The sequence below is a fragment of the Uranotaenia lowii genome, chromosome 2 (genome assembly GCF_029784155.1).
Source record: "Uranotaenia lowii strain MFRU-FL chromosome 2, ASM2978415v1, whole genome shotgun sequence".
NCBI lineage: Eukaryota > Metazoa > Arthropoda > Insecta > Diptera > Culicidae > Uranotaenia > Uranotaenia lowii.
The window spans coordinates 410,594,464-410,612,872 of NC_073692.1; the positions used below are offsets into that span (position 1 = coordinate 410,594,464).

The 18,409-nt window shown below is 40.4% G+C and overlaps 3 protein-coding genes across 10 annotated transcripts in view; 2 read left to right on the forward strand and 1 right to left on the reverse strand.

The window, feature by feature from the left end:
* Positions 1–18,409, forward strand: part of LOC129749740 (SH3 and multiple ankyrin repeat domains protein 2) — a 598,094-nt gene that overhangs the window by 534,436 nt on the left and 45,249 nt on the right. The gene's annotated exons all lie outside the window — the stretch shown is intronic.
* Positions 122–7,083, reverse strand: LOC129749741 (WD repeat-containing protein 19). Of its 3 annotated transcripts, XR_008738153.1 has the most exons (12): positions 6,777–7,083; positions 6,546–6,703; positions 5,758–6,480; positions 5,025–5,634; positions 4,392–4,968; positions 4,042–4,324; positions 2,728–3,980; positions 2,373–2,659; positions 2,229–2,305; positions 2,038–2,163; positions 1,581–1,709; positions 122–1,524 (listed from the first exon to the last, which is right to left on the reverse strand). XR_008738153.1 is itself a non-coding variant. In XM_055744803.1 (11 exons), the coding sequence occupies exons 1-10, from the start codon at positions 6,789–6,791 to the stop codon at positions 2,055–2,057; spliced, it is 4,092 nt and encodes a 1,363-aa protein (XP_055600778.1). In that variant the 5' UTR covers positions 6,792–7,083; the 3' UTR covers positions 122–1,709; positions 2,038–2,054. The 3 variants fall into 3 exon arrangements, 2 of the variants coding, with proteins under 2 accessions (XP_055600778.1, XP_055600777.1); XM_055744803.1 differs by having other exon boundaries at positions 122–1,709; XM_055744802.1 differs by lacking the exons at positions 122–1,524; positions 1,581–1,709 and having other exon boundaries at positions 1,835–2,163; positions 6,777–7,082.
* The window catches only part of LOC129749742 (valine--tRNA ligase), a 64,551-nt gene continuing 58,359 nt past the window's right edge, over positions 12,218–18,409 (forward strand). The window contains exons 1-4 of one of the 4 annotated variants that reach the window (XM_055744804.1): positions 12,218–12,616; positions 12,956–13,123; positions 14,922–15,128; positions 16,391–16,609. In XM_055744804.1, coding sequence (XP_055600779.1) covers positions 12,434–12,616; positions 12,956–13,123; positions 14,922–15,128; positions 16,391–16,609 — 777 coding nt within the window. In that variant the 5' untranslated portion in view covers positions 12,218–12,433. The remainder of the gene's footprint in view (positions 12,617–12,955; positions 13,124–14,921; positions 15,129–16,390; positions 16,610–18,409) is intronic. The other 3 variants (XM_055744805.1, XM_055744806.1, XM_055744808.1) reach the window with 3 other exon arrangements.

Sequence of the window (18,409 nt, forward strand, 5' to 3'; positions counted from 1 at the left end):
ACTCCTTACAAGATCGTTTTACTGCCTTTTCGAATTTCGCATATCATACGCAGGCTTCCGCTTTGGCTGATCTTTATTTATTTGAAGTCTCTTACTGCTGTCATACAAACTGAATATTAAAATTAGATAACAAAACAATTAAAACTAGATAACGTCACGGATTACACATTTGAACACAGATTTCGAAACATTAAAGTCAAACAAGGCGAAACTTCGTTGAAAACTTGACAGCATCGAATCAGCGAGTGGTTTTGTCCAAAAACTGTTTTGCTTCCTTGGTATTCAAAAGATGGTTTGGTGACGCAGTCGGCGAGCTGGAGCGCTCAAACTTAGACTCTGGAGCAGTTGCGGCAGTCAATATTATTCGACAGGATATCGTAGACAAACATTCTTTGTACGTACACTCTTCTTTGACTCAACAATGTCAAAGAGAGCTGGCCACACCTTTGTCGGTAAGGCGATAGCCAGGGCAGAAGAATTTTTTTCTGAACTTTTTCTACCCTTTCTACATGAACAGAATGGCGCCCAAACTGGTGCGGTGCCGCATACTCCAAGACAATGCGGACTAATAAGTAGAGCACTGTTTTGAGAGCAAACGAGTCCTCGAAGCTCAAAGAGTTTCGTCGGAAAAATCCTGATGCTGGACGATATGCTGGGTAAACGAGAGGTTTTGGGCGAAGGTTTCTCCCAGGTCTTTTATGCTAGTCACTATTTCAAGTGGAGTACCATACAGAACGTAGTTAAAGACAACTTTGGTGTTGGTTTTGATGGTGCTGATACATTTGCATTTTCCAGCTTTCACAACCATTCCGTGTTTCTCACACCATGCGATTACTCTATTCATGTCTTCTTGAAGCCCTGCGCAATCCACTCTGGAGTCGATGGTCCGATAGATTTTTAAGTCGTCTACAAACATAAGTTTAGGCGATTGAAGCAAATTCGCCAGGTCGTTTATGAAGAGCACGAAGATAAGAGGTCCTAAGTGACTGCCTTGTGGAACACCGGACGGTATTTCGAACACGGTGGAGTGTGTTCCACGAATAATTATTATCCTTGAAGATTTAATTGATACTAATTTAACCATATTTGCCCACTCTGGAAATCCAAAGCGCCCGATATTTCCTTGCACGAAAATGTGAGGAACTTGTCGAAGGTTTTGGCAAAGTCAATGTATATGGAATCCACTTGCATTTTTAACTGATTGCGGCATGTGAATCACTGGCATAGCACATCAAGTTGGTCAACGTTGATCTTTGCTTTTAAAAAACCGTGCAGTACCTCGGTGAGCAGCGGAGTAGCTGCCGCATAAAACCTTTCGTACCTCAGGACTTCTAGCACTTTGGAAAAGCAGCAGAGAATCAAAATCGGCCGTTAGTTCTCCACCCGGTGTGAATTTTTAGACTTATTATTGGTGCAATTGACGCGATTTTTCTTGTATTATATACATGTCTGCTCAAATCCAACATTTGTGTTCCTCCTACTGTTGTACAAACATTTAACAGTTCCTAGTTTTTGATCAACAACCTGAAATGAACGGATATTGATACACTGTCAACACAAAAAAGAATTCCTTAGTTAACCAAATCAAACCATCCACAAAGCCTTTGAGAGTGTGGTCTGAAATTGAGCTAATCCTGCCTTCTGAGCTTGATTCTTCATGGGAATTTTTGCTTGAAACTGTGTTTGCATGGCAATGAATTTTTTGATATCTAGAAAAAAGATCGAAAAACATATACATGTTTAGATTCTGCAGTTTCTATCAATAAAAATAAACAGGAAACTTGTGATACATCACAAACAAATGGATCATGGACGAATAATTCTTCACAAATATATTAATTTTTGTTTCGAAACATTTAAGACACTCACGGTTAAAGTGATCTGATGAAAAATTTTAAATGCTCTTATACTTGTACTCATAAGAAAGGTACATTAGATTATGTACAGTCTCAAAAAATTACTTACTAAAGGAGTTCAATAAATAGGTATTAAGAGCAAATATGTGTCAGCTATTCTCACGATTTTACCAATACTTACTGAAGCACGTCGCATGATCACGTCGCATTCGCCAAAAATGGTTGGATATCATCTACATCAATCAACCTTGTAGAGTCCACTTCTTCACCGCACATTGTACATTGATTCTCCGTTGTTTCCAATATTCTGAAAAATATTCCATTTGTTTAAAAAAATACAATTACAACAGTCTAAAATTTTAAACATCCTACTTTATCATCTCAACTTTTAAAGCCGGGAAATCACACTCTGGGCAAGCCGTCATATCATCCTTGGTTATATGTTGTCCCTGGAATTAAAAATAAAGTTCAGTCTCTACCCACCGTTGAAATCCCTCAAAAAATGTAAACTCTAACCGTTGCTATGCAGATCGGGAGCGTTGTCTTGCACTGGCCACAAATGAAATCCATACAGGGAAGATTACTATCGCACACCGGGCAGGGGCTGGTGTCGTATGCTCCCTCATCTTCCAGCTGACCACGAGGTGCCTTACGCACGATGGATTCGATTTTCTTGGCATACTTCCCGTCGATTTGGTTCCGATATTCGGATCGCATCAGCATAACAGCATACTCAAAGGCCGATTTGCGCAGCCCCGTTCGATGACACTCGATCACCGTCGAGGTCAAAATTGGTACAACATCTGCAAAACAACATGAATGTTAATCAGTGATACTTTTGATTCAATATTTTTTTTTTTTTAATACTTACGTGATGGAAACTGAGAAATGTTTTTAGCCACCTCCAACAACAAACGGGCCGCTAACAGGTGGTTTCCACGTTTCACGTGAGTCCTGACTAACGTATATCGATGGAGTAGAGTTAGTGAAGCTTTCATATCCGCTGCAATCATGAGATTATTTCGCTTCAGCTCCTGGTACATTGAAAACAATAGATCGTGAGCGCTTCGGTAGTTTCCGGCTATCTGCTCCTGATTGGCAATAATCATAGCTGCCTTGGCGGCTTCTTTGTACTGTTTTTTGGCCATATATAATCGGAACAGCAGTTTTGGATCCTTCGGAACGCCATCGGTTTCCCCCAATAAGAATTCGATCAGTTGATTCGAAAGCTTCTCATCGTTAGCAGAAGCTACGCAATCAATCGCCAAAGACAAGGCCGTATTTTCTTCATTGCTAAACGACGACGCCCTCAACAGATGTTTTAAAGCTTTGTTATACTCTTTACCTAAAAAGTAATACTTGCCGGCAAGCAAGGTATATTTTTCGTTCTCAAACAATGTAGCAAGTACCAAAAAGTCACTGGGCTTAGCACTGGAGCTTTGTTCCAAAATTTCACCGTAATAACGAATTTTATTCTGCTTCTGAGCAATGGCAAATGCTTCGTTAATAGATCCACAAAGCACCAAAAACTGAATGGCAGATTCGTAATCCCCATGGCGCTCGAAATACTTCGACAGCATCTTCGAACTTTCTACAGATCTTGTTTCAAGCAAAATTTCCGAAGCACTGTGTGGATCCGATAAGTTATCCAAATAGATTCTGACTACACTGTCCAAATCACCAGCCAGCTGGTAACTGTGAATGGCATCTGCATAGTGTCCTTCATCTTCTTTCGCTTTCGCGTAAGCTGCGTGTAGCTTCAGACTAGTGATATTGGGCAAAATTTGATCCACCTTTTTCCATTGCTTCAGATGAATATACAGCTCACAGCATTTGTCCCAATTGCCACCTTTTTCCAGAAGGATAGCCGCCTCAGGGTAGTTCCCACTTGCCATAAGCGCTTCTCCACAATCGTTGAACAGTTGAGTGTCGCCCACTTCAAGCGCCAGTTGAACTCCTCTTCTGTTATCACCACACTTGATGCTTGTGCGGGCGATTCCTGCCTTGCAAAGCATCACGTGCTGTTCGATGACATCCTGTTGAATGACTCCATTGGCAGAGTTCGGAACGGAGTCGTACTTGAGACCACGCTCAAAGTTCATGAGTGCTTCAGCGTGGTTACCCCTAAAATGAAAGAACCGTTACACATTTCGATTCTACAGCCATTGAAACAGAGTGCTATTACGTAAACTCTAACTGCTGAGCATATTCCCGAGCTAAAAATGGCAACTGTTCTGGGGCCAGCGAGCTGGCTAGTGCCATCGCTTGCTCCCACTGGAGCAAATCTCGGCAAAGTTCCAGGGCTTCGAGTGGATTTCCACTTTTTGCAAACAACGTTTTCGCGTCGTCAATCCTGTTCAACAATAAGGCACAAAACCCTGCGAGGGTGTTCACATCTTCAATTTGTACTAAATCTTCCAGAGCGTATACCATTGCCACGTCTCCAATATAACGATAAACCTTAATAGCTGAAATTGATTTGATATTTGTTATATTGGAATAGCGACAACGTGATGAACATTATTTTTATTTTACCAAAGACAATGTTGAGATCCATGATAGCTGCTTGGCCCAGTCGCTTCCATTCGGCTTCGTCGCCAATCAAATTGCACAATTCCCAGGCTTCGTTGAACTTCCTCATTTTGATTACAGACCGTAGCTGTTCTTTGGCGTCCTGGCCGGGTTTGTTGGCATGAGTATCGAGAACGATATTGGTCAACCTGCCACCGCTACCGTGCAAGCACAATTCTCCGTTGTACAGCATCAGTGGAATTTGATCGCTTATCAAGCTTGTAACGCCGACTTTCTCCACCTTTTTTCCCTCAATGGAACTTCTCACAAATGCATACGTTATACAATTGCTGCGATCAAAAGCAACAAACACATTCGCATGTGAGAGGTCCCACAGAACGCCGACTACGTGTTTCGGAAAATCCGGCACTCGAATCGCCTCCTCCGTAGCCGAAAGGTACACATAGCCATGGCTGTGGTCATCCACGAAAACCATCCGCGTACCGTCCAGATCCGAGTATAGGGACTTCATTCCGACTGGGTGCCGATATTGAATAACCGTCGACCAGCGTTCGAGGGAAAATTGCACAATGTTACCGAGCTGAAAAAAACAAAGATTAATTTAATTCGTAACGTATAAAACTCCGGGTTACTCACATCTGTTGCAAAGCATAGGAAATCGTTTGTCAGGGCTAAGCACGTGATAACCGACTCTGACATTCCTCTTATTTCATCTGGAAATATTTTAGGCTCTCGATTGATAGTGATTTCATTGGTTGATTCAATGGGATGAAGCATAATCTGTCCACCACAGAGGACGGCACAATATTCAGCACTTAGAGCCACCTGTTTGATTTCCGACATATACTCCCTATCGCCGAGTAGCAACGGACTATCGCTATATGTTCGACCAAGATCATAAAACCACACGTGATTGTTCATACCACATGCCAGGTGGTACGGTCCAATCGCCAAAAAAGATGGTTCAATTTCCAAAGTAATCATCGTCGGTGACAGTTTAGCCTTATCTGGTGCGTAATGGTGGATGGCAACTTCGGCAAGGCTGGACAGAATTGCTATCCGAGGCGGGGAAACGGCATATAGCGAGTGTAGTTTGGTGACAAACACACAGATCGCTCCCTGGGATGTGGTCACACCCAACAGTTGACCGTCCGAGCTCCACTCGATATTTTTCATGGCGGCTTGATCGTGAAGAGCGAGGATTTTAACCGTTTCCTGAAGGTTTGACATCGAGTGGATCTTGACACTAAAATGAATATATAAATTGAAATTGTATTAGAGAGTCTCTATATAATAATTTGATTTGATTATTTATTTATGTTCTTGAATGAGCTTTTTCATTCATGTAATATTGCAATAAGTAACTTACTTATTATCGCCACATGAAGCAACCAACTCCAGCTCTTTGCAAACTGCTATGCTGTTCAACGAATCGCGATGATTTTTTACCTGCCACAGCTCTTGCCCCACTTCTCTGGGATGCGTAGAAATGGCAACCACATGTCCTAGACTGAACCCTAGCAGCACGTACCCATCGCCGAACCATTTGTGCTGCAAAAGTGATCCATAGCGCTGTTGAAACCCTAGCTCTGTGGGAGAATCTGGTTCTGGGAGATGGTACAAAAAAAGCGTTCGTTTCCCCAGAATCATGCTAATGGTATTTTCACCAGGGACCCGTTCATCAGTTTTCATTTCGGCAAAGTGCATATCACTCGGATTGTCTCTCAGTTGAACCGACCTGAGAGTATCACCCTCTTCGTTGCTGAGCGACAAATACTTGTCCTCACTTCCGAGCGCCAGGATGTTTTCAGTAGACCAGGCGCCACATGTGATGCGTTTGGTGTGTTTGCCCAAAATTGGAATACGCTTAGTGGTGGCGTGATTATAGATCGATAGGTTTCCTCGGGATGTAGCTACTGCCAATAATCTTCCTTTCTTGGACCACACAATGCAACTTGGTGGATCGCGAAGCCCAATATCGACCAAGTGTTTCTTTTGCGAATTGGCGTCCCACAAAATCAACTGCGGAGAGCTCTGTGTTATCACGGCTAGAACATCCCCATCTTTGTCCCACGCAAATCCGGCACATAAACTAAAAGGGAAAAATTACAATAAATTATCGGATCGATAGGCTCAAAATGATCCAGCATAACTAACCCTTGCAAAACGATCCGTTCCACCAATTGTCCCTGGCGGTTGAAAATGGCCACCGTTCCATCGCTTCCGGTAGTGGCCATAAGCTGCGCTGAGCCGCCTGTTTGCCACAGGAAGAACACATCCCCCTGACCATGAGGTTCCTCATTTCGGTACAGAACCTACAAAATGAAGGTGTTATCGTCGGAATCAGACAAACAGATACGCAAGCAAATAACGGAAACCTGTAATTACCTTATCGCCGCTCATAATATAGCAAGCTTCGCGCTTAGTTTAATGTCTGAAAATCAAGCTTAAACTGCACATTTCAATGGGAGAAAACCTCACCAATCGATAACTTTGGGAACCGAATTTTTGAAGGCACCAGTGAAAATTTTCTGTTTACAGTTTATTCTAGAATACAGTTGCCATGGAAGCGGGCCCCGTGTGAATTGCTATGCTCTTCTTGGATATGTTTGCTTGCGCAAAAGTCAGCGTCTAGACTTGAATGAAATGAACTGCATCAATCATAAAACAACCTGCTGCTTGCGGTACGGTCTTGAATGAAGCGTATAGCGTATAGTCCTATTTGCCGCTGGTAGTGTTTGTAATTTTTTGCTGGTTGTTTCACCAACACTTTTCAGTTTTGGGACAATTAACCTCAAAAACGACCATGTGTGTCGACCGGCTGCCCATTTTTTGTACCGAGAGTTTTTGAGGTTAATTGTCCCGTCTCATCTGCACACGCTCAGCAAGTGTGCGTAAGAAATGTCAAAAACAACTCTATACACTAACTGGTTTCTGTTAGAGCACCTGCAACGGTTCAGGCGTAAATATTGGTTTTAAGTATACCAGTTTTAGCACAATTTGAAATTTTAGAATCGGCTAAAACACCCACTCCCCACCGGTGTAGGAGCACATTTAAAACGGAAACACTTTCATTGCAGACACTCAATAATTGAGAAGAAAAAACCCATTTTATTAGAAAAATTGCATAAGTTTTGAGTTTCACAGTAGATTGTCTTAAAATTAATTCTACGAATATTCTTTTTGACAGAACAATGATTTCAACTATTCTAGCAGGATTTCATTAATTTAAAAGCAAAAATGACTAAACAACGAGGAAAAAAGATCAATTGAAACAATTCTTCAATTAATGCAATCAAATTGCTTTGAATCAATGGAATAAGGTTTTGTTAAATGAAATGAAAAAGCAATCTTTTTTTCAAGTTATTGCTGACATTGATAACGAAAACGAGAAATGTTTATCCCGAAGTCAAAGGAAATTTTCCTTTGATTTTTCGACATTTTTGTTTGACAAAAACTTGTTTCACTATTTGTAAATTTATGTATGGATACAGAAAAATATGCTGATATTGACGAAAACTCCGAGCATTCCATACGAAACTAAAAATCTCTCAATATCTCAAATGAAACAAAAATTATAGAACAAACAATAAACATTTATTTTACCTCATCGAAAAAGTATTAAAATTTTCTTTTCGTTTATTTTTTTCAAATTTTAAAACGCTGACTGGATTCACTTATTTGTCGAGCCCAAATGAAAAGCTTTTTATTTAATTATATTAAATCGAGAATAATGTGACATCTATTATTTATACTTCATATGGTTTTTATTAACATCTTTCCTCAATTTATGTTACGTATAGGGTGGTTGAAGCAAAAAAAAAAAAATATTCAAATAATATCTCAAAAAGAAACTATTATCACACCCAATGTTACCCAAACATGTGTGAAAGAAATCATTGTTGGCTAAAATTTTCTCACCGTGAACTAAATCGGTCTGTCGTATATTTTGAAATCCTGTTCCAAATTTGCATGAATTTGGAACAAAGGCGTATAACTGTTGGGAATTTTGAAATCGATAACTGTGCTAAAACAGCAATTTACGCCACCGGTGCCAGCCGAAATGTTTTAGCGTGGTCGAAAACCGTGTTTTGCATCTACCGTTGGGACAGCCCTTAACTGATAGATGTTCAACGAGCCAATGTTTTGGTCGAAACTAGTCAGGTCGTTGTTCAATGGAGCAAGTTGAAACTAGTCGAAACCAATCCAGCTCGGCAGCAGGATTATACCGTATTTGTTTATGCCGAGTGTTGCACTAATGTTGCACTGGTGCACCACTAGGTGCTGTCAAACTGTTTGTTTATTCGGACGGTGTTGCACTGGTTTTGACCTGTCGGAGTTCTGCTTACGGACGGTGGCCCACCTCGCTAACTTTCAGCTACTCAGTTTAGAGTGACGGTTACTCAGTTGTCGCCAAAACCGCACTTACTCAGTTCTGACTAAACGGCCTTTACTCAGATCTGACTAACTGCCCTTTTCGCGACTTCTGAGTCGGGGTTACTCAGAATGCGTGAATGATTTCCGAGCGGTTTTCGACCTGATTTTTTATGTTGGAAAAGTAAGAACCTGTATAATTGTTGGAAAGAATGATGGATTGGTTGATTCAATAGAAAACAAGTCAAAATATTGCACATTAATCTTTATTCGAAAAAAAAATCGTTAAATATGTTGAACCATTTCATTTTCCTCCGACGGATGTTTCACGATGCACCTCGGATTCGAAAAGAAATTATCGCAACTTCCTGTAAAATAATCAAAATCACGTTATTATTATTAGATTACCGTTAAAATTGTACATTTACCATATCAATTTCCCAAATGTTTGTAGTCGAAAACAAACAAAGTCGACTGCCTCGCATAAACTGATCCAACTTTACTCAGTTGTCGCCTACAAGCACTCGAATCCGCTGAGTGCCAATTTTGGGGACGTCTGAGTAGCCGTTACTCGGAAAACCTGAGTCGTTTTAGATCAAGCGACGGCTGCGCCATAGAAAAGGCGATGTCTGAGTAAAATGGAGTCGGGCTCTGAGTATTTCAAAATTAGCGAGACCGATAATTTTGCCAGTGTTGCGAGAGAGCGTGTGAGTGAGCGAGGTAGCAATACACTGGCGAGGATTAATGTTTGTTTTTATCGGGTACGGTGGAACACTCCACGAGTGGAGAAAACAAATACAGTAGCTGCGTTCAATCGTAAGTAGCGATTGGTTTCGACTAGTTTCTGTCAAGTGGTCGTTGTTCAACGGGCTCATGTTTTGGTCGAAACAGGTCTGGTCGTTGTTCAACGGAGCAAGTTGAAATCGATCGAAACTAGTCGAAACCGATCCAGCTCGAAAGCAGGATTCGTTTCTACCACACTAACACACATGCAGCGTGTGTGTCAGACAGAGAGCATGTTTTTGTTTCGTTTTCGCCATTTCATTCTCATCAAGTGCTCTGGATGCTTGAATTCAGTCGGCAGTCGGTTCTGTGTGTTTCAAGTCGGTGGGATTGTTGCTGTGCTAACTCTTCCTGCAATTATTCCTGTGCTGTGCGGTAGAAGACGTTTGCACTTGCCCCGGGGGGAATGAATGGAATAAAAAATTGTCATAAAGTTATCTTATTTTAAGAAATTTAATGGTTTTACCTCTCGAATGCGTTTGAAACACGTCCACGCAATTTTTGTTATTAATTTTTTGTTTGCGGATGGCTATATAAGACCAAGATGGTCTACTAATGTGAACAAAAAGCAAACCGCCAAAATGTCGCGGAACTCTGCAGATGCATGGGAAAATAAATTCAGATTGTCCCATCATCGCTTTTTCAGTCTCATTTAATATTACGAAATTTTTTATTTCAATACATTTAAGGATTCCATGCATATAAGCTTGTTTTCTAGCCCGTTACGATACGCGTCTAAATTTTCACGTGATCTGTTTCGGTCTGTCTAGAAATTCGTGTGCAAAACGCACAAAACATGCATTAGTATTGGTGTAAGTATGTTCAACGGACGACCTGGTTGAAATCGGTCGAAGTCAATTGGAAAGAGACAGATTACCAACTGTCAAAATCCATTTCTACTTGTTTCGACCTATTTCAACCTGTTTCGACTAACTTCCATTGAACACACATAGTATTAGTTTCGACTTGGTAGAAGTCGGTCGAAGTCAATTGGAAAGAGACAGGTGATCAACTATCAATCCATTTCTACTTGTTTCGACCCGTTTCTACTAGAGTTGATTGGGATTGGGCCTGCTAAAAAGAATAAAGCCTGCTCTTTACTCTTACACAGATTTCCATAAGAATGACAGCTAATCGGAGTGAAATTGGAGTGAAGGCTATTTCTCTCTCTGTTTAGCACACGAGAAATCGTATACCGGGACCGCGAGCGCGCCCATCGCCCATTGAACAGACATACTGTGTGTTAAGCGGGCCACAGACTACACAACATTTGTACAAATGCGATGAAATTCGATGAAATTTTGTCGCTGTGAGCACGATTTGCATAGTGTATGGCACTGCTTGAATGAGCGCCCAAACGGTTGGAGTAAAATCGGTCGGGATCGAAATATTTTGTACAAAACAACAGCCCAGCCGGGGTGGAGATGGTTTTTTTTTGTTGCTGTTGCTGTTTTCGCCAGCAATCGTTTTGTTCGCGTGAAATATGTTTGTATAGTGTATGGACGAGCATAGATCAAACAATCGTCGTGGAATCATCGAATTTGTACAGGCCAATTTGTGTAGTCTATGGCCCGCTTTAAGCAACATTACACTCACACACGCAGAAGCAACAGGTGAATTAGAGGCTTTTCCTGATCCGCGTTTCGCACACCTATTTGCAACTTATTTGGAGGATGCATTGCCATTCGCTGGCAAACAAACATGTATGGGTACGTCGCTCAGCCAATCGAAGCATTGCATGCATTCAAATGCTTCGGATGCCGATGCCGTTCATCCATCATTCGGAGACACGAGATAGAACAAAAACAAAAGGTTCACCGACACATGTGGTGCGTTTAGGGAATCAACTTTTTTTTTTACAAAAATTGAATTTACTTGAAATATGAACAAAATTTATGATTTAAAATGTTCTTTTTGGTAAGTGAAAGAAAAAATTTGTGTAGTTAGATTTATGACAATTTTTAAAAATTTGAAAATTTAAATAAAAATTGTCTAGGGTTATCTTCAAATAGAAGGGTAAAGGGTAAATGGCTAAAGCATGATCCAAAATTAAAAAAAAAAATCAGAGCAAGAAAGAGTCACGTTCAAAAGAAACACCACTTAGCATAAGCCTTTGACTTTATGGTAGTTTTACAAGTACTTAAACAAAAATTTTGAAATATGTCCTCGAGACACCAAAAAGTAGGACATTTCAGAATGTAACATGGGACAATTATGAACTGTACCATGGTTTTTTTTATGTGTATAAACATGGTTTCCATGAACTAACATGCTGTTAATAATCGGAAAAATCTTTTTTCGTCAATAACAACATAATTAGGATTTGAAAAACGACGAAAACAACGATTAATTGTCAAAACGTGCATTCAAACCAACATCAAATATAAACGGTTTTAATAAATAGATTCGAGTTTTACATTTCTTCATGATGAAAAATGTTTAAAACCTAAATATTTCGCTTTGATTCACGAAATGAAAATTTTGATTGGAAATCACCCATGATGCGCTTTAAGATTGAACCAACTTATTCTTCCTAGAAAGTTCCCAATTTTGTGTCGGACTTCGAATGTTTTCGGTATTCATTGAAAAGGTTCTGGCAACGCTGCTATTTATCACAACAAAACTGTCAGCACGGCCGCACGTCATCGGACGAACGCATTTCGCACTGCATCGCGACGACGATCGAAGCAAACTCGTGTGGACCGTGGAGCTCTCCGTGCGTGATCCGTCATAGAAATCGCGTGTGTTGGCACTTTCCGGAGAATACCAAATTCCCCTCTAGATTCCTATTACCGTTTGTAGTGTGAAAAGTGTTTTATTTGGTCGGATCGACTTTATTTTTAACCGTAAAGCGACGGTTTCAATTCCAACCAACAAAACAAACCAACATGTCGGATACAGTGGCAAATGGTACGGCTGTCCCGGTTGGCGAAGACGGAGGTCCCGTAGTCAAAACCGAAAAGCAGCTCAAGAAGGAAGCCGAAAAAGCTGCCAAGTTGGCCAAACTGCAGGAAAAGCTGAACAAGAAACAACAACAGGAACAGCAAGCGGCTACCAAACCGAAGGCCGAGGTGAGTACGGGGTTCCTGTACAATTAAAATATTTACTCTGGAGGGTACTTCCGCTTTCGTCGGTTGAAAAGTTGCATCAGATGTTTTTTTAAGCAAGATTGAATGCATGGTGCAACTTTTTGTTTGAATTACGATATAAAATTGTGTCGATTTGCTTTATGAGTCTCCTTTTTACAGTCACATTAAAAGCAACGAACACTCAGTAAAAGTACCACGAAAAAAAAGTGAAAGTAAAAATTTAATCTTTTTGATCTCGTCTCTTTTATTTCGTGTTTCGTTCGCCTATGCCTGCGCGTATACATGTTTTGATCCGAAACATGCTAAACTGCAAATCATTAGAAAAAGGCCAAGGAAGTCAAGGAAGCTGCCGTTTACACTGGAGCGACCAAGGAAGGCGAGAAGAAGGATCTGTCCGGACCGTTCCCCGATGCCTACAGTCCGCAGTACGTGGAAGCTGCCTGGTACAGCTGGTGGGAGAAGGAAGGATTCTTCAAGCCGGAGTATGGGGTGAGTTAACATAAAATAGCTGCTTTTTTTATTGAAAAATTTTCACCAAAGATGATCGATATCATGATGGTTAGATCTAGATGTTGCTGGCTTTGCATGAGAAGCTTTGATTTGATTATTTTATTCGTTTTTTTTCTCTGTTCCATTGTATTACTTCATTTTGGTCGAAAGACCATAAGCAATTTCTTTTTTAATATATTTTTATATTTTAAGGTTGATCACAGTTTAGGTAGATATTAATTCTATTTTATGTACCATCATGTCACCATCTACCGCCCAGTTAAGCGGTTTTTCAACTTCTAACATGTGTAATAAAAAAACGACGGCAAATTTTTATTCGCTTTCTTTTCCAATACATCTCAAAACTGCTCTACTTTAAATAAAAAATTTAGTGGAATCCGAAAAATGTACGCTTTTAAAAATAATTAACTAAACGTTGAGGTGTTCAACTGGCCCTATTACCGCCCACTCGACTTTTTCGGGTATCGATAATGTTTTCTTAAGGAAAAACTATCTAACAACACGGAAACTGTTCTTTTTAATATTGTCCATGTAACGAGCTGTCAAAACCATATTTTGGATCTTAAGAGAATACATTTTGTGAAATCTTTCCCGCAAATTTTGTACAAATTTTAACAAAGTGCGTTGACTGACAAAATGATGATTCCCGGCAAACAGCCTCAAGTAATCGGTTACTTTCAGCGATAAAACATCATTTTCTAACGTAATCAAACTATATGCTTCTTACAATTTACACTTTTGACACAATACATGCGTTAAAAACAAAGAAATTGTGCGTGACCGGTAATTAGGAACCCACACTTTTATTTATACACCAATTACCGCCCATCATTAAACGCTTCAAAAAACACCAACTATTGAAAAAATCGAAAATTTTCCGACGCAAATCTATTCTACAAAAATCAAACTATCGTTTCAAGTCGATTGTAGGACAAATAGGTACTATTTAGTAAACAAAACCCCTTTTTTCCCTAGGAGCACAGTTATGCTTAGTTCGCTAACAGGCGTCGAATTCAATAATTTGACCGGAAACGAAAAACCAAATATTTTATTTCTGGCTATAGTTAGCATAATTAAGTGATGATTTTTCAGTGAAATGGTCGAACAATGATGCCGACACAGAACACAGGTCTTTTTTTTGGAGAAAAAATTCCAGTTTTTTCGAAATACACACAAAAGGGTGATTTTGGGCGGTAAATGGTGTCTGGGCGGTGAATGGTGACTTGATGGTAGATGGTTTATCCATGAAATATTCATAGTTACGTCACTAGCAGTTCAAGGAGACTTACCACCGGATCATGATCTATAAAGGATAATATCACATTATGATTTACCCATATGAATGTCCATCCCAGATATTACTATAGCCTAGTTCTCTCCCCATTAGTTTGATTTGGTTTGTGCAACTAGTTGCAGGACTCCCAATTTGTTCACGAAACTAATTAATAATCTTCTATGACTGATAAAAATGTTCACAGAATAACGTAAATCTTGTGTGATGTTTTATTTAGCCAGATGTGCAGTTACGTAGTTCGAGCAGCACGAAGTTTTAATATCTAGAAAGTAGGTTTGCAATTTAAGTTGAGCTTTAATTACGAACCACACATGACAGTGTTCGTATTCCATCGCAATTTTAATTTGAAAAATGTGTTTGATTTTCCGCTTAAAGCACATGTCATTTAGAGCCATTTGCATGAAATAAAAAAATGGTGAACCAAACTTTCCCATTTTTGGCACATCACAATCAACTAGGTTTAATTTTCAACCTCCATTCCAGAAAAAGTTGGCACCGACGAGCGATCCAACCACGGCGGGTGGTACTCAACCCTGCTGGTGGACTTCGGAAATCGCCGAGCTTCGTGACAAAAGTCTAAAGGCCGGCAGACATGCTCAACGGGCCAAAACAGAAGCCGATAAAGAAACAAGAAAAGCCGTCTTCCGTGAGGCCAGAAGAGCCTACAAGCGAGCGATCAGGAGCAGCAAGGTAAATTGTTGAGCCCGGTACACATTAGGCGACAGGTTACGAGATGTTGGTTGCTGGGACGTGTCGCGCAAAAATCATTTGTTATATCGGTTATAATTTGTTTGACTGGATCGAAAATCATATGTCTCTAATCTTCATAACTGGAAGAGAGACCTGAGATAGGTCGCAGCAACCAAAATCGTACAACCTGTCGGGTAATGTATACTAGGCTTCACATTGCGCTGTGTTTATGTGTAGACGCTAAACTATGGGGTTAGGCATTGGGGATACGGTTGGCAGCTAAGGGGTCTGCTAATGAACTTACAATCCATCGATAAACGGGATGGAAACCGGGCTTTAGACATACAGTGTAACCAGCATGACTGCGTATAAAAGTGGGATCATTCTGAGGATGCAGTATGATTTGTTGCGCAAGTCGTACCCCTCTTGGTTCTGTTGGTGCCTATGGGCTGCCTTTTGCTATGAATAAAAAGGGACTTCCAATGTTAGAAAACAATCCCGGGAGGTCCTCATGACCAACTGAAAGCAGCTGTGGGACAGCTTAGAATAAGGAAGACGAACCCATTGTTTGATGCCAAAAGTCAGGGAACGGACCAAGAGAAAACACGGTGGATTACTATAGGACGCAACTTCTGACTGGTCATTGATGCTTCATGAAGTTCCACAACTTGTAGTCCCACTGATCTGCCAGACATACGGCGACGCGGATAAAACAAACGAGCACGTAGTATTCATTTATCCTAAATTTGAAGAAGTACGTAGGTATCAAATGCTTGGCAGCAGTCCTAAAATACCTCACTAACACCAGAAGTGATTTCAATTGATTAATTTTCTATGCTGAATAACATTCCCCTATTCAACAGCTAATAACTATTTAGCATCACAAGATACAAAGTTACGGTGTTCGACAAAATTGTTCAGCGTACATTTTTGTTAAAAAAAATTTATAAATTGGCACAAAAAACCATTAGCAGTTCCACAGAAAAAACATCAATGATGTTGATTTTTCAGAACAAAATATTCAATGTTGCCATACAAACCCTTTAGTTAGAATTTTCTAATGTAAACGTTACTTAAAACTTCTCCCAAAAACCATGGATCAGTTTGGAACCAAAACGGATCATAACAAATACCTTGTAAATTTAAAGATATCCACTTTATGCAAATTTCAATAACTGGTATAACACAAATATGAACTCTTTTGCACGTCTTACGAACCTTGCGTTAAATTACGTTACGGTTTTCTCAACCTCATTCCGCAGCAACTGCCGGAAAAGACGATATACGTGGGCCGCCCAGGAGACCTGCGCTGGATGATCTATCATTGTTGGTGGACTGCGGAAATTGCCGAGCTTCGCGACGTTTGTTTCAGGGCCAGAAGATATGCTCAACGTGCGAAAAATGATGCCGAAAGAGAATTAAGAAAAGCCGTTTTCCGGGAGAAAAGAAGAGCATACACACAGGCCAGGAAGGCCAGCAAGGTAAACTGTAGAAGGGCGCTCTCCCTGAGTGTAAACGATAAACCAAGGACGGAGAGAATCTACTAAACATAGCATCATAAAAATTATCGGCAAAGGACTTCTGGCAAGAAATTATTTTAGAAATCGAAAGAAACATAACATGTGCTAAGTTCTAGACTAAAACGGTTTCTAGGGAAGTTTAAAAAGCAATATGTTTTGGACTCTTGATCTCGAGGGCTAAAATAGGTTGTTTTCATACCATGGTGTCGTTCCGTATCACGGAAATCTTAGCTGGCGTCCATTGAAAATGAAAGCTGCAGACCGTAAAAAGGAAGATACCAAAAAGGTGTCCACTAGACTGCCCTAAATTTGTATGGAAAATTCAAAACCGGTGAAATGTGAAATGCGCTGCAGGCTGAAATTGATCCTAGTCCTAGTACAAGATCTCATGCCAAATTTCGACGAGATCGGCTCACGGGAAGGGGTCGCTCAACAATCCTGAAGTTTGTATGGGATTTTGAGACATTTTGTTCGGGAGAAACATGAAAAACCAGTAACTTTGGATCCCGTCGGCCGATTTCTTCAAAAAATGGATTTTGTCAAAGCCTGAAAAATACTTAATCCGAGGACTGCATTCCAATTAGAGTTAAGATAAGAAAGTTATTAGGCTTCAAAAATGGGATAATTTTTTTACGGATGGTATTCATCACTCTTAATGTGTCGAGGCGGTCGAACATATTGCTGAATACCACCGTTAAAAAAGTTAGCCAATTTTTGAAGCCTAATAACTTTTTTATCTTAACTCTTATCGAAATGCAGTCTTCGGACGAAATATTTATCATAATTTAGGCTTTTAGAAAACCCGTTTTTGAAAGACATCGGCAGCCGGAAACCAAAATTGTTATTGATGAAAAACTGGTTTTTCATGTTTCTCCCGAACGAAATGTCTCAAAATCCAATACAAACTTCAGGCTCGTTGAGCGACCCCTTCCCGTGATCCGATCTCGCCGAAATTTGGCATGAGGTCTTGTACTAGGCCAAGGATCAATATTAGCGTGCAGCGCACAACTTTTTCAAAAGTCGGGTCATTTGGGGCACTCTAGTGTCTGTCGTAATCTGAGGGTTCTCCGAGCCAAGATGCCGTCTTCTCGCCGCTGCTAGAGTCCTTTTCTGGATTGATGTTTGTTTACACTACAATATCCGAATTAAGAATGGCCAGGTTGGCACAAGTGCCGTTGTATTTATGGTTGAAAGATACCGTGCTTCATTGTAATATTTTGTAATCGAAGTAGTCGGGTTTTCTCCATTCTCGCAATATTTTCGCGTATTTGTCGTTGATTTTTCCTATTTTCCATTAGCTCCATATCTATCCTACAGTGTCCACGATGAAATTGCCACACTATTACCGTATTTGTTTTCTCCCCTCGATCAGTGTTCCATCGTTCCCGAAAAAAACAAACACAAATCGTCGCCAGTATATTGTTACCTCACTCACTCACACGCTCTCTCGCAACACTGACAAAATTTCCGGGGCAACACCGCTCGATGGCAGTGCAACACCAGGTCAAAACCAGTGCAACACCGTCCGAATAAACAAACAGTTTGACAGCACCTAGTGGTGCACCAGTGCAACACTCGGCATAAACAAATACGGTATATGAAATTGCCCTAACTTTTTAACCGTTGGGTAGAATTTAATTTAAATTTGGGTGGATTTAGTTCATAGTGCATTGTTTACATCCTGCAAGTTTTAAAGTCCTTTGATCAAAACTCGCGGAAATGGAGTCGAAAGAATAGCTCATGCGTGATAAAATCTTGCGC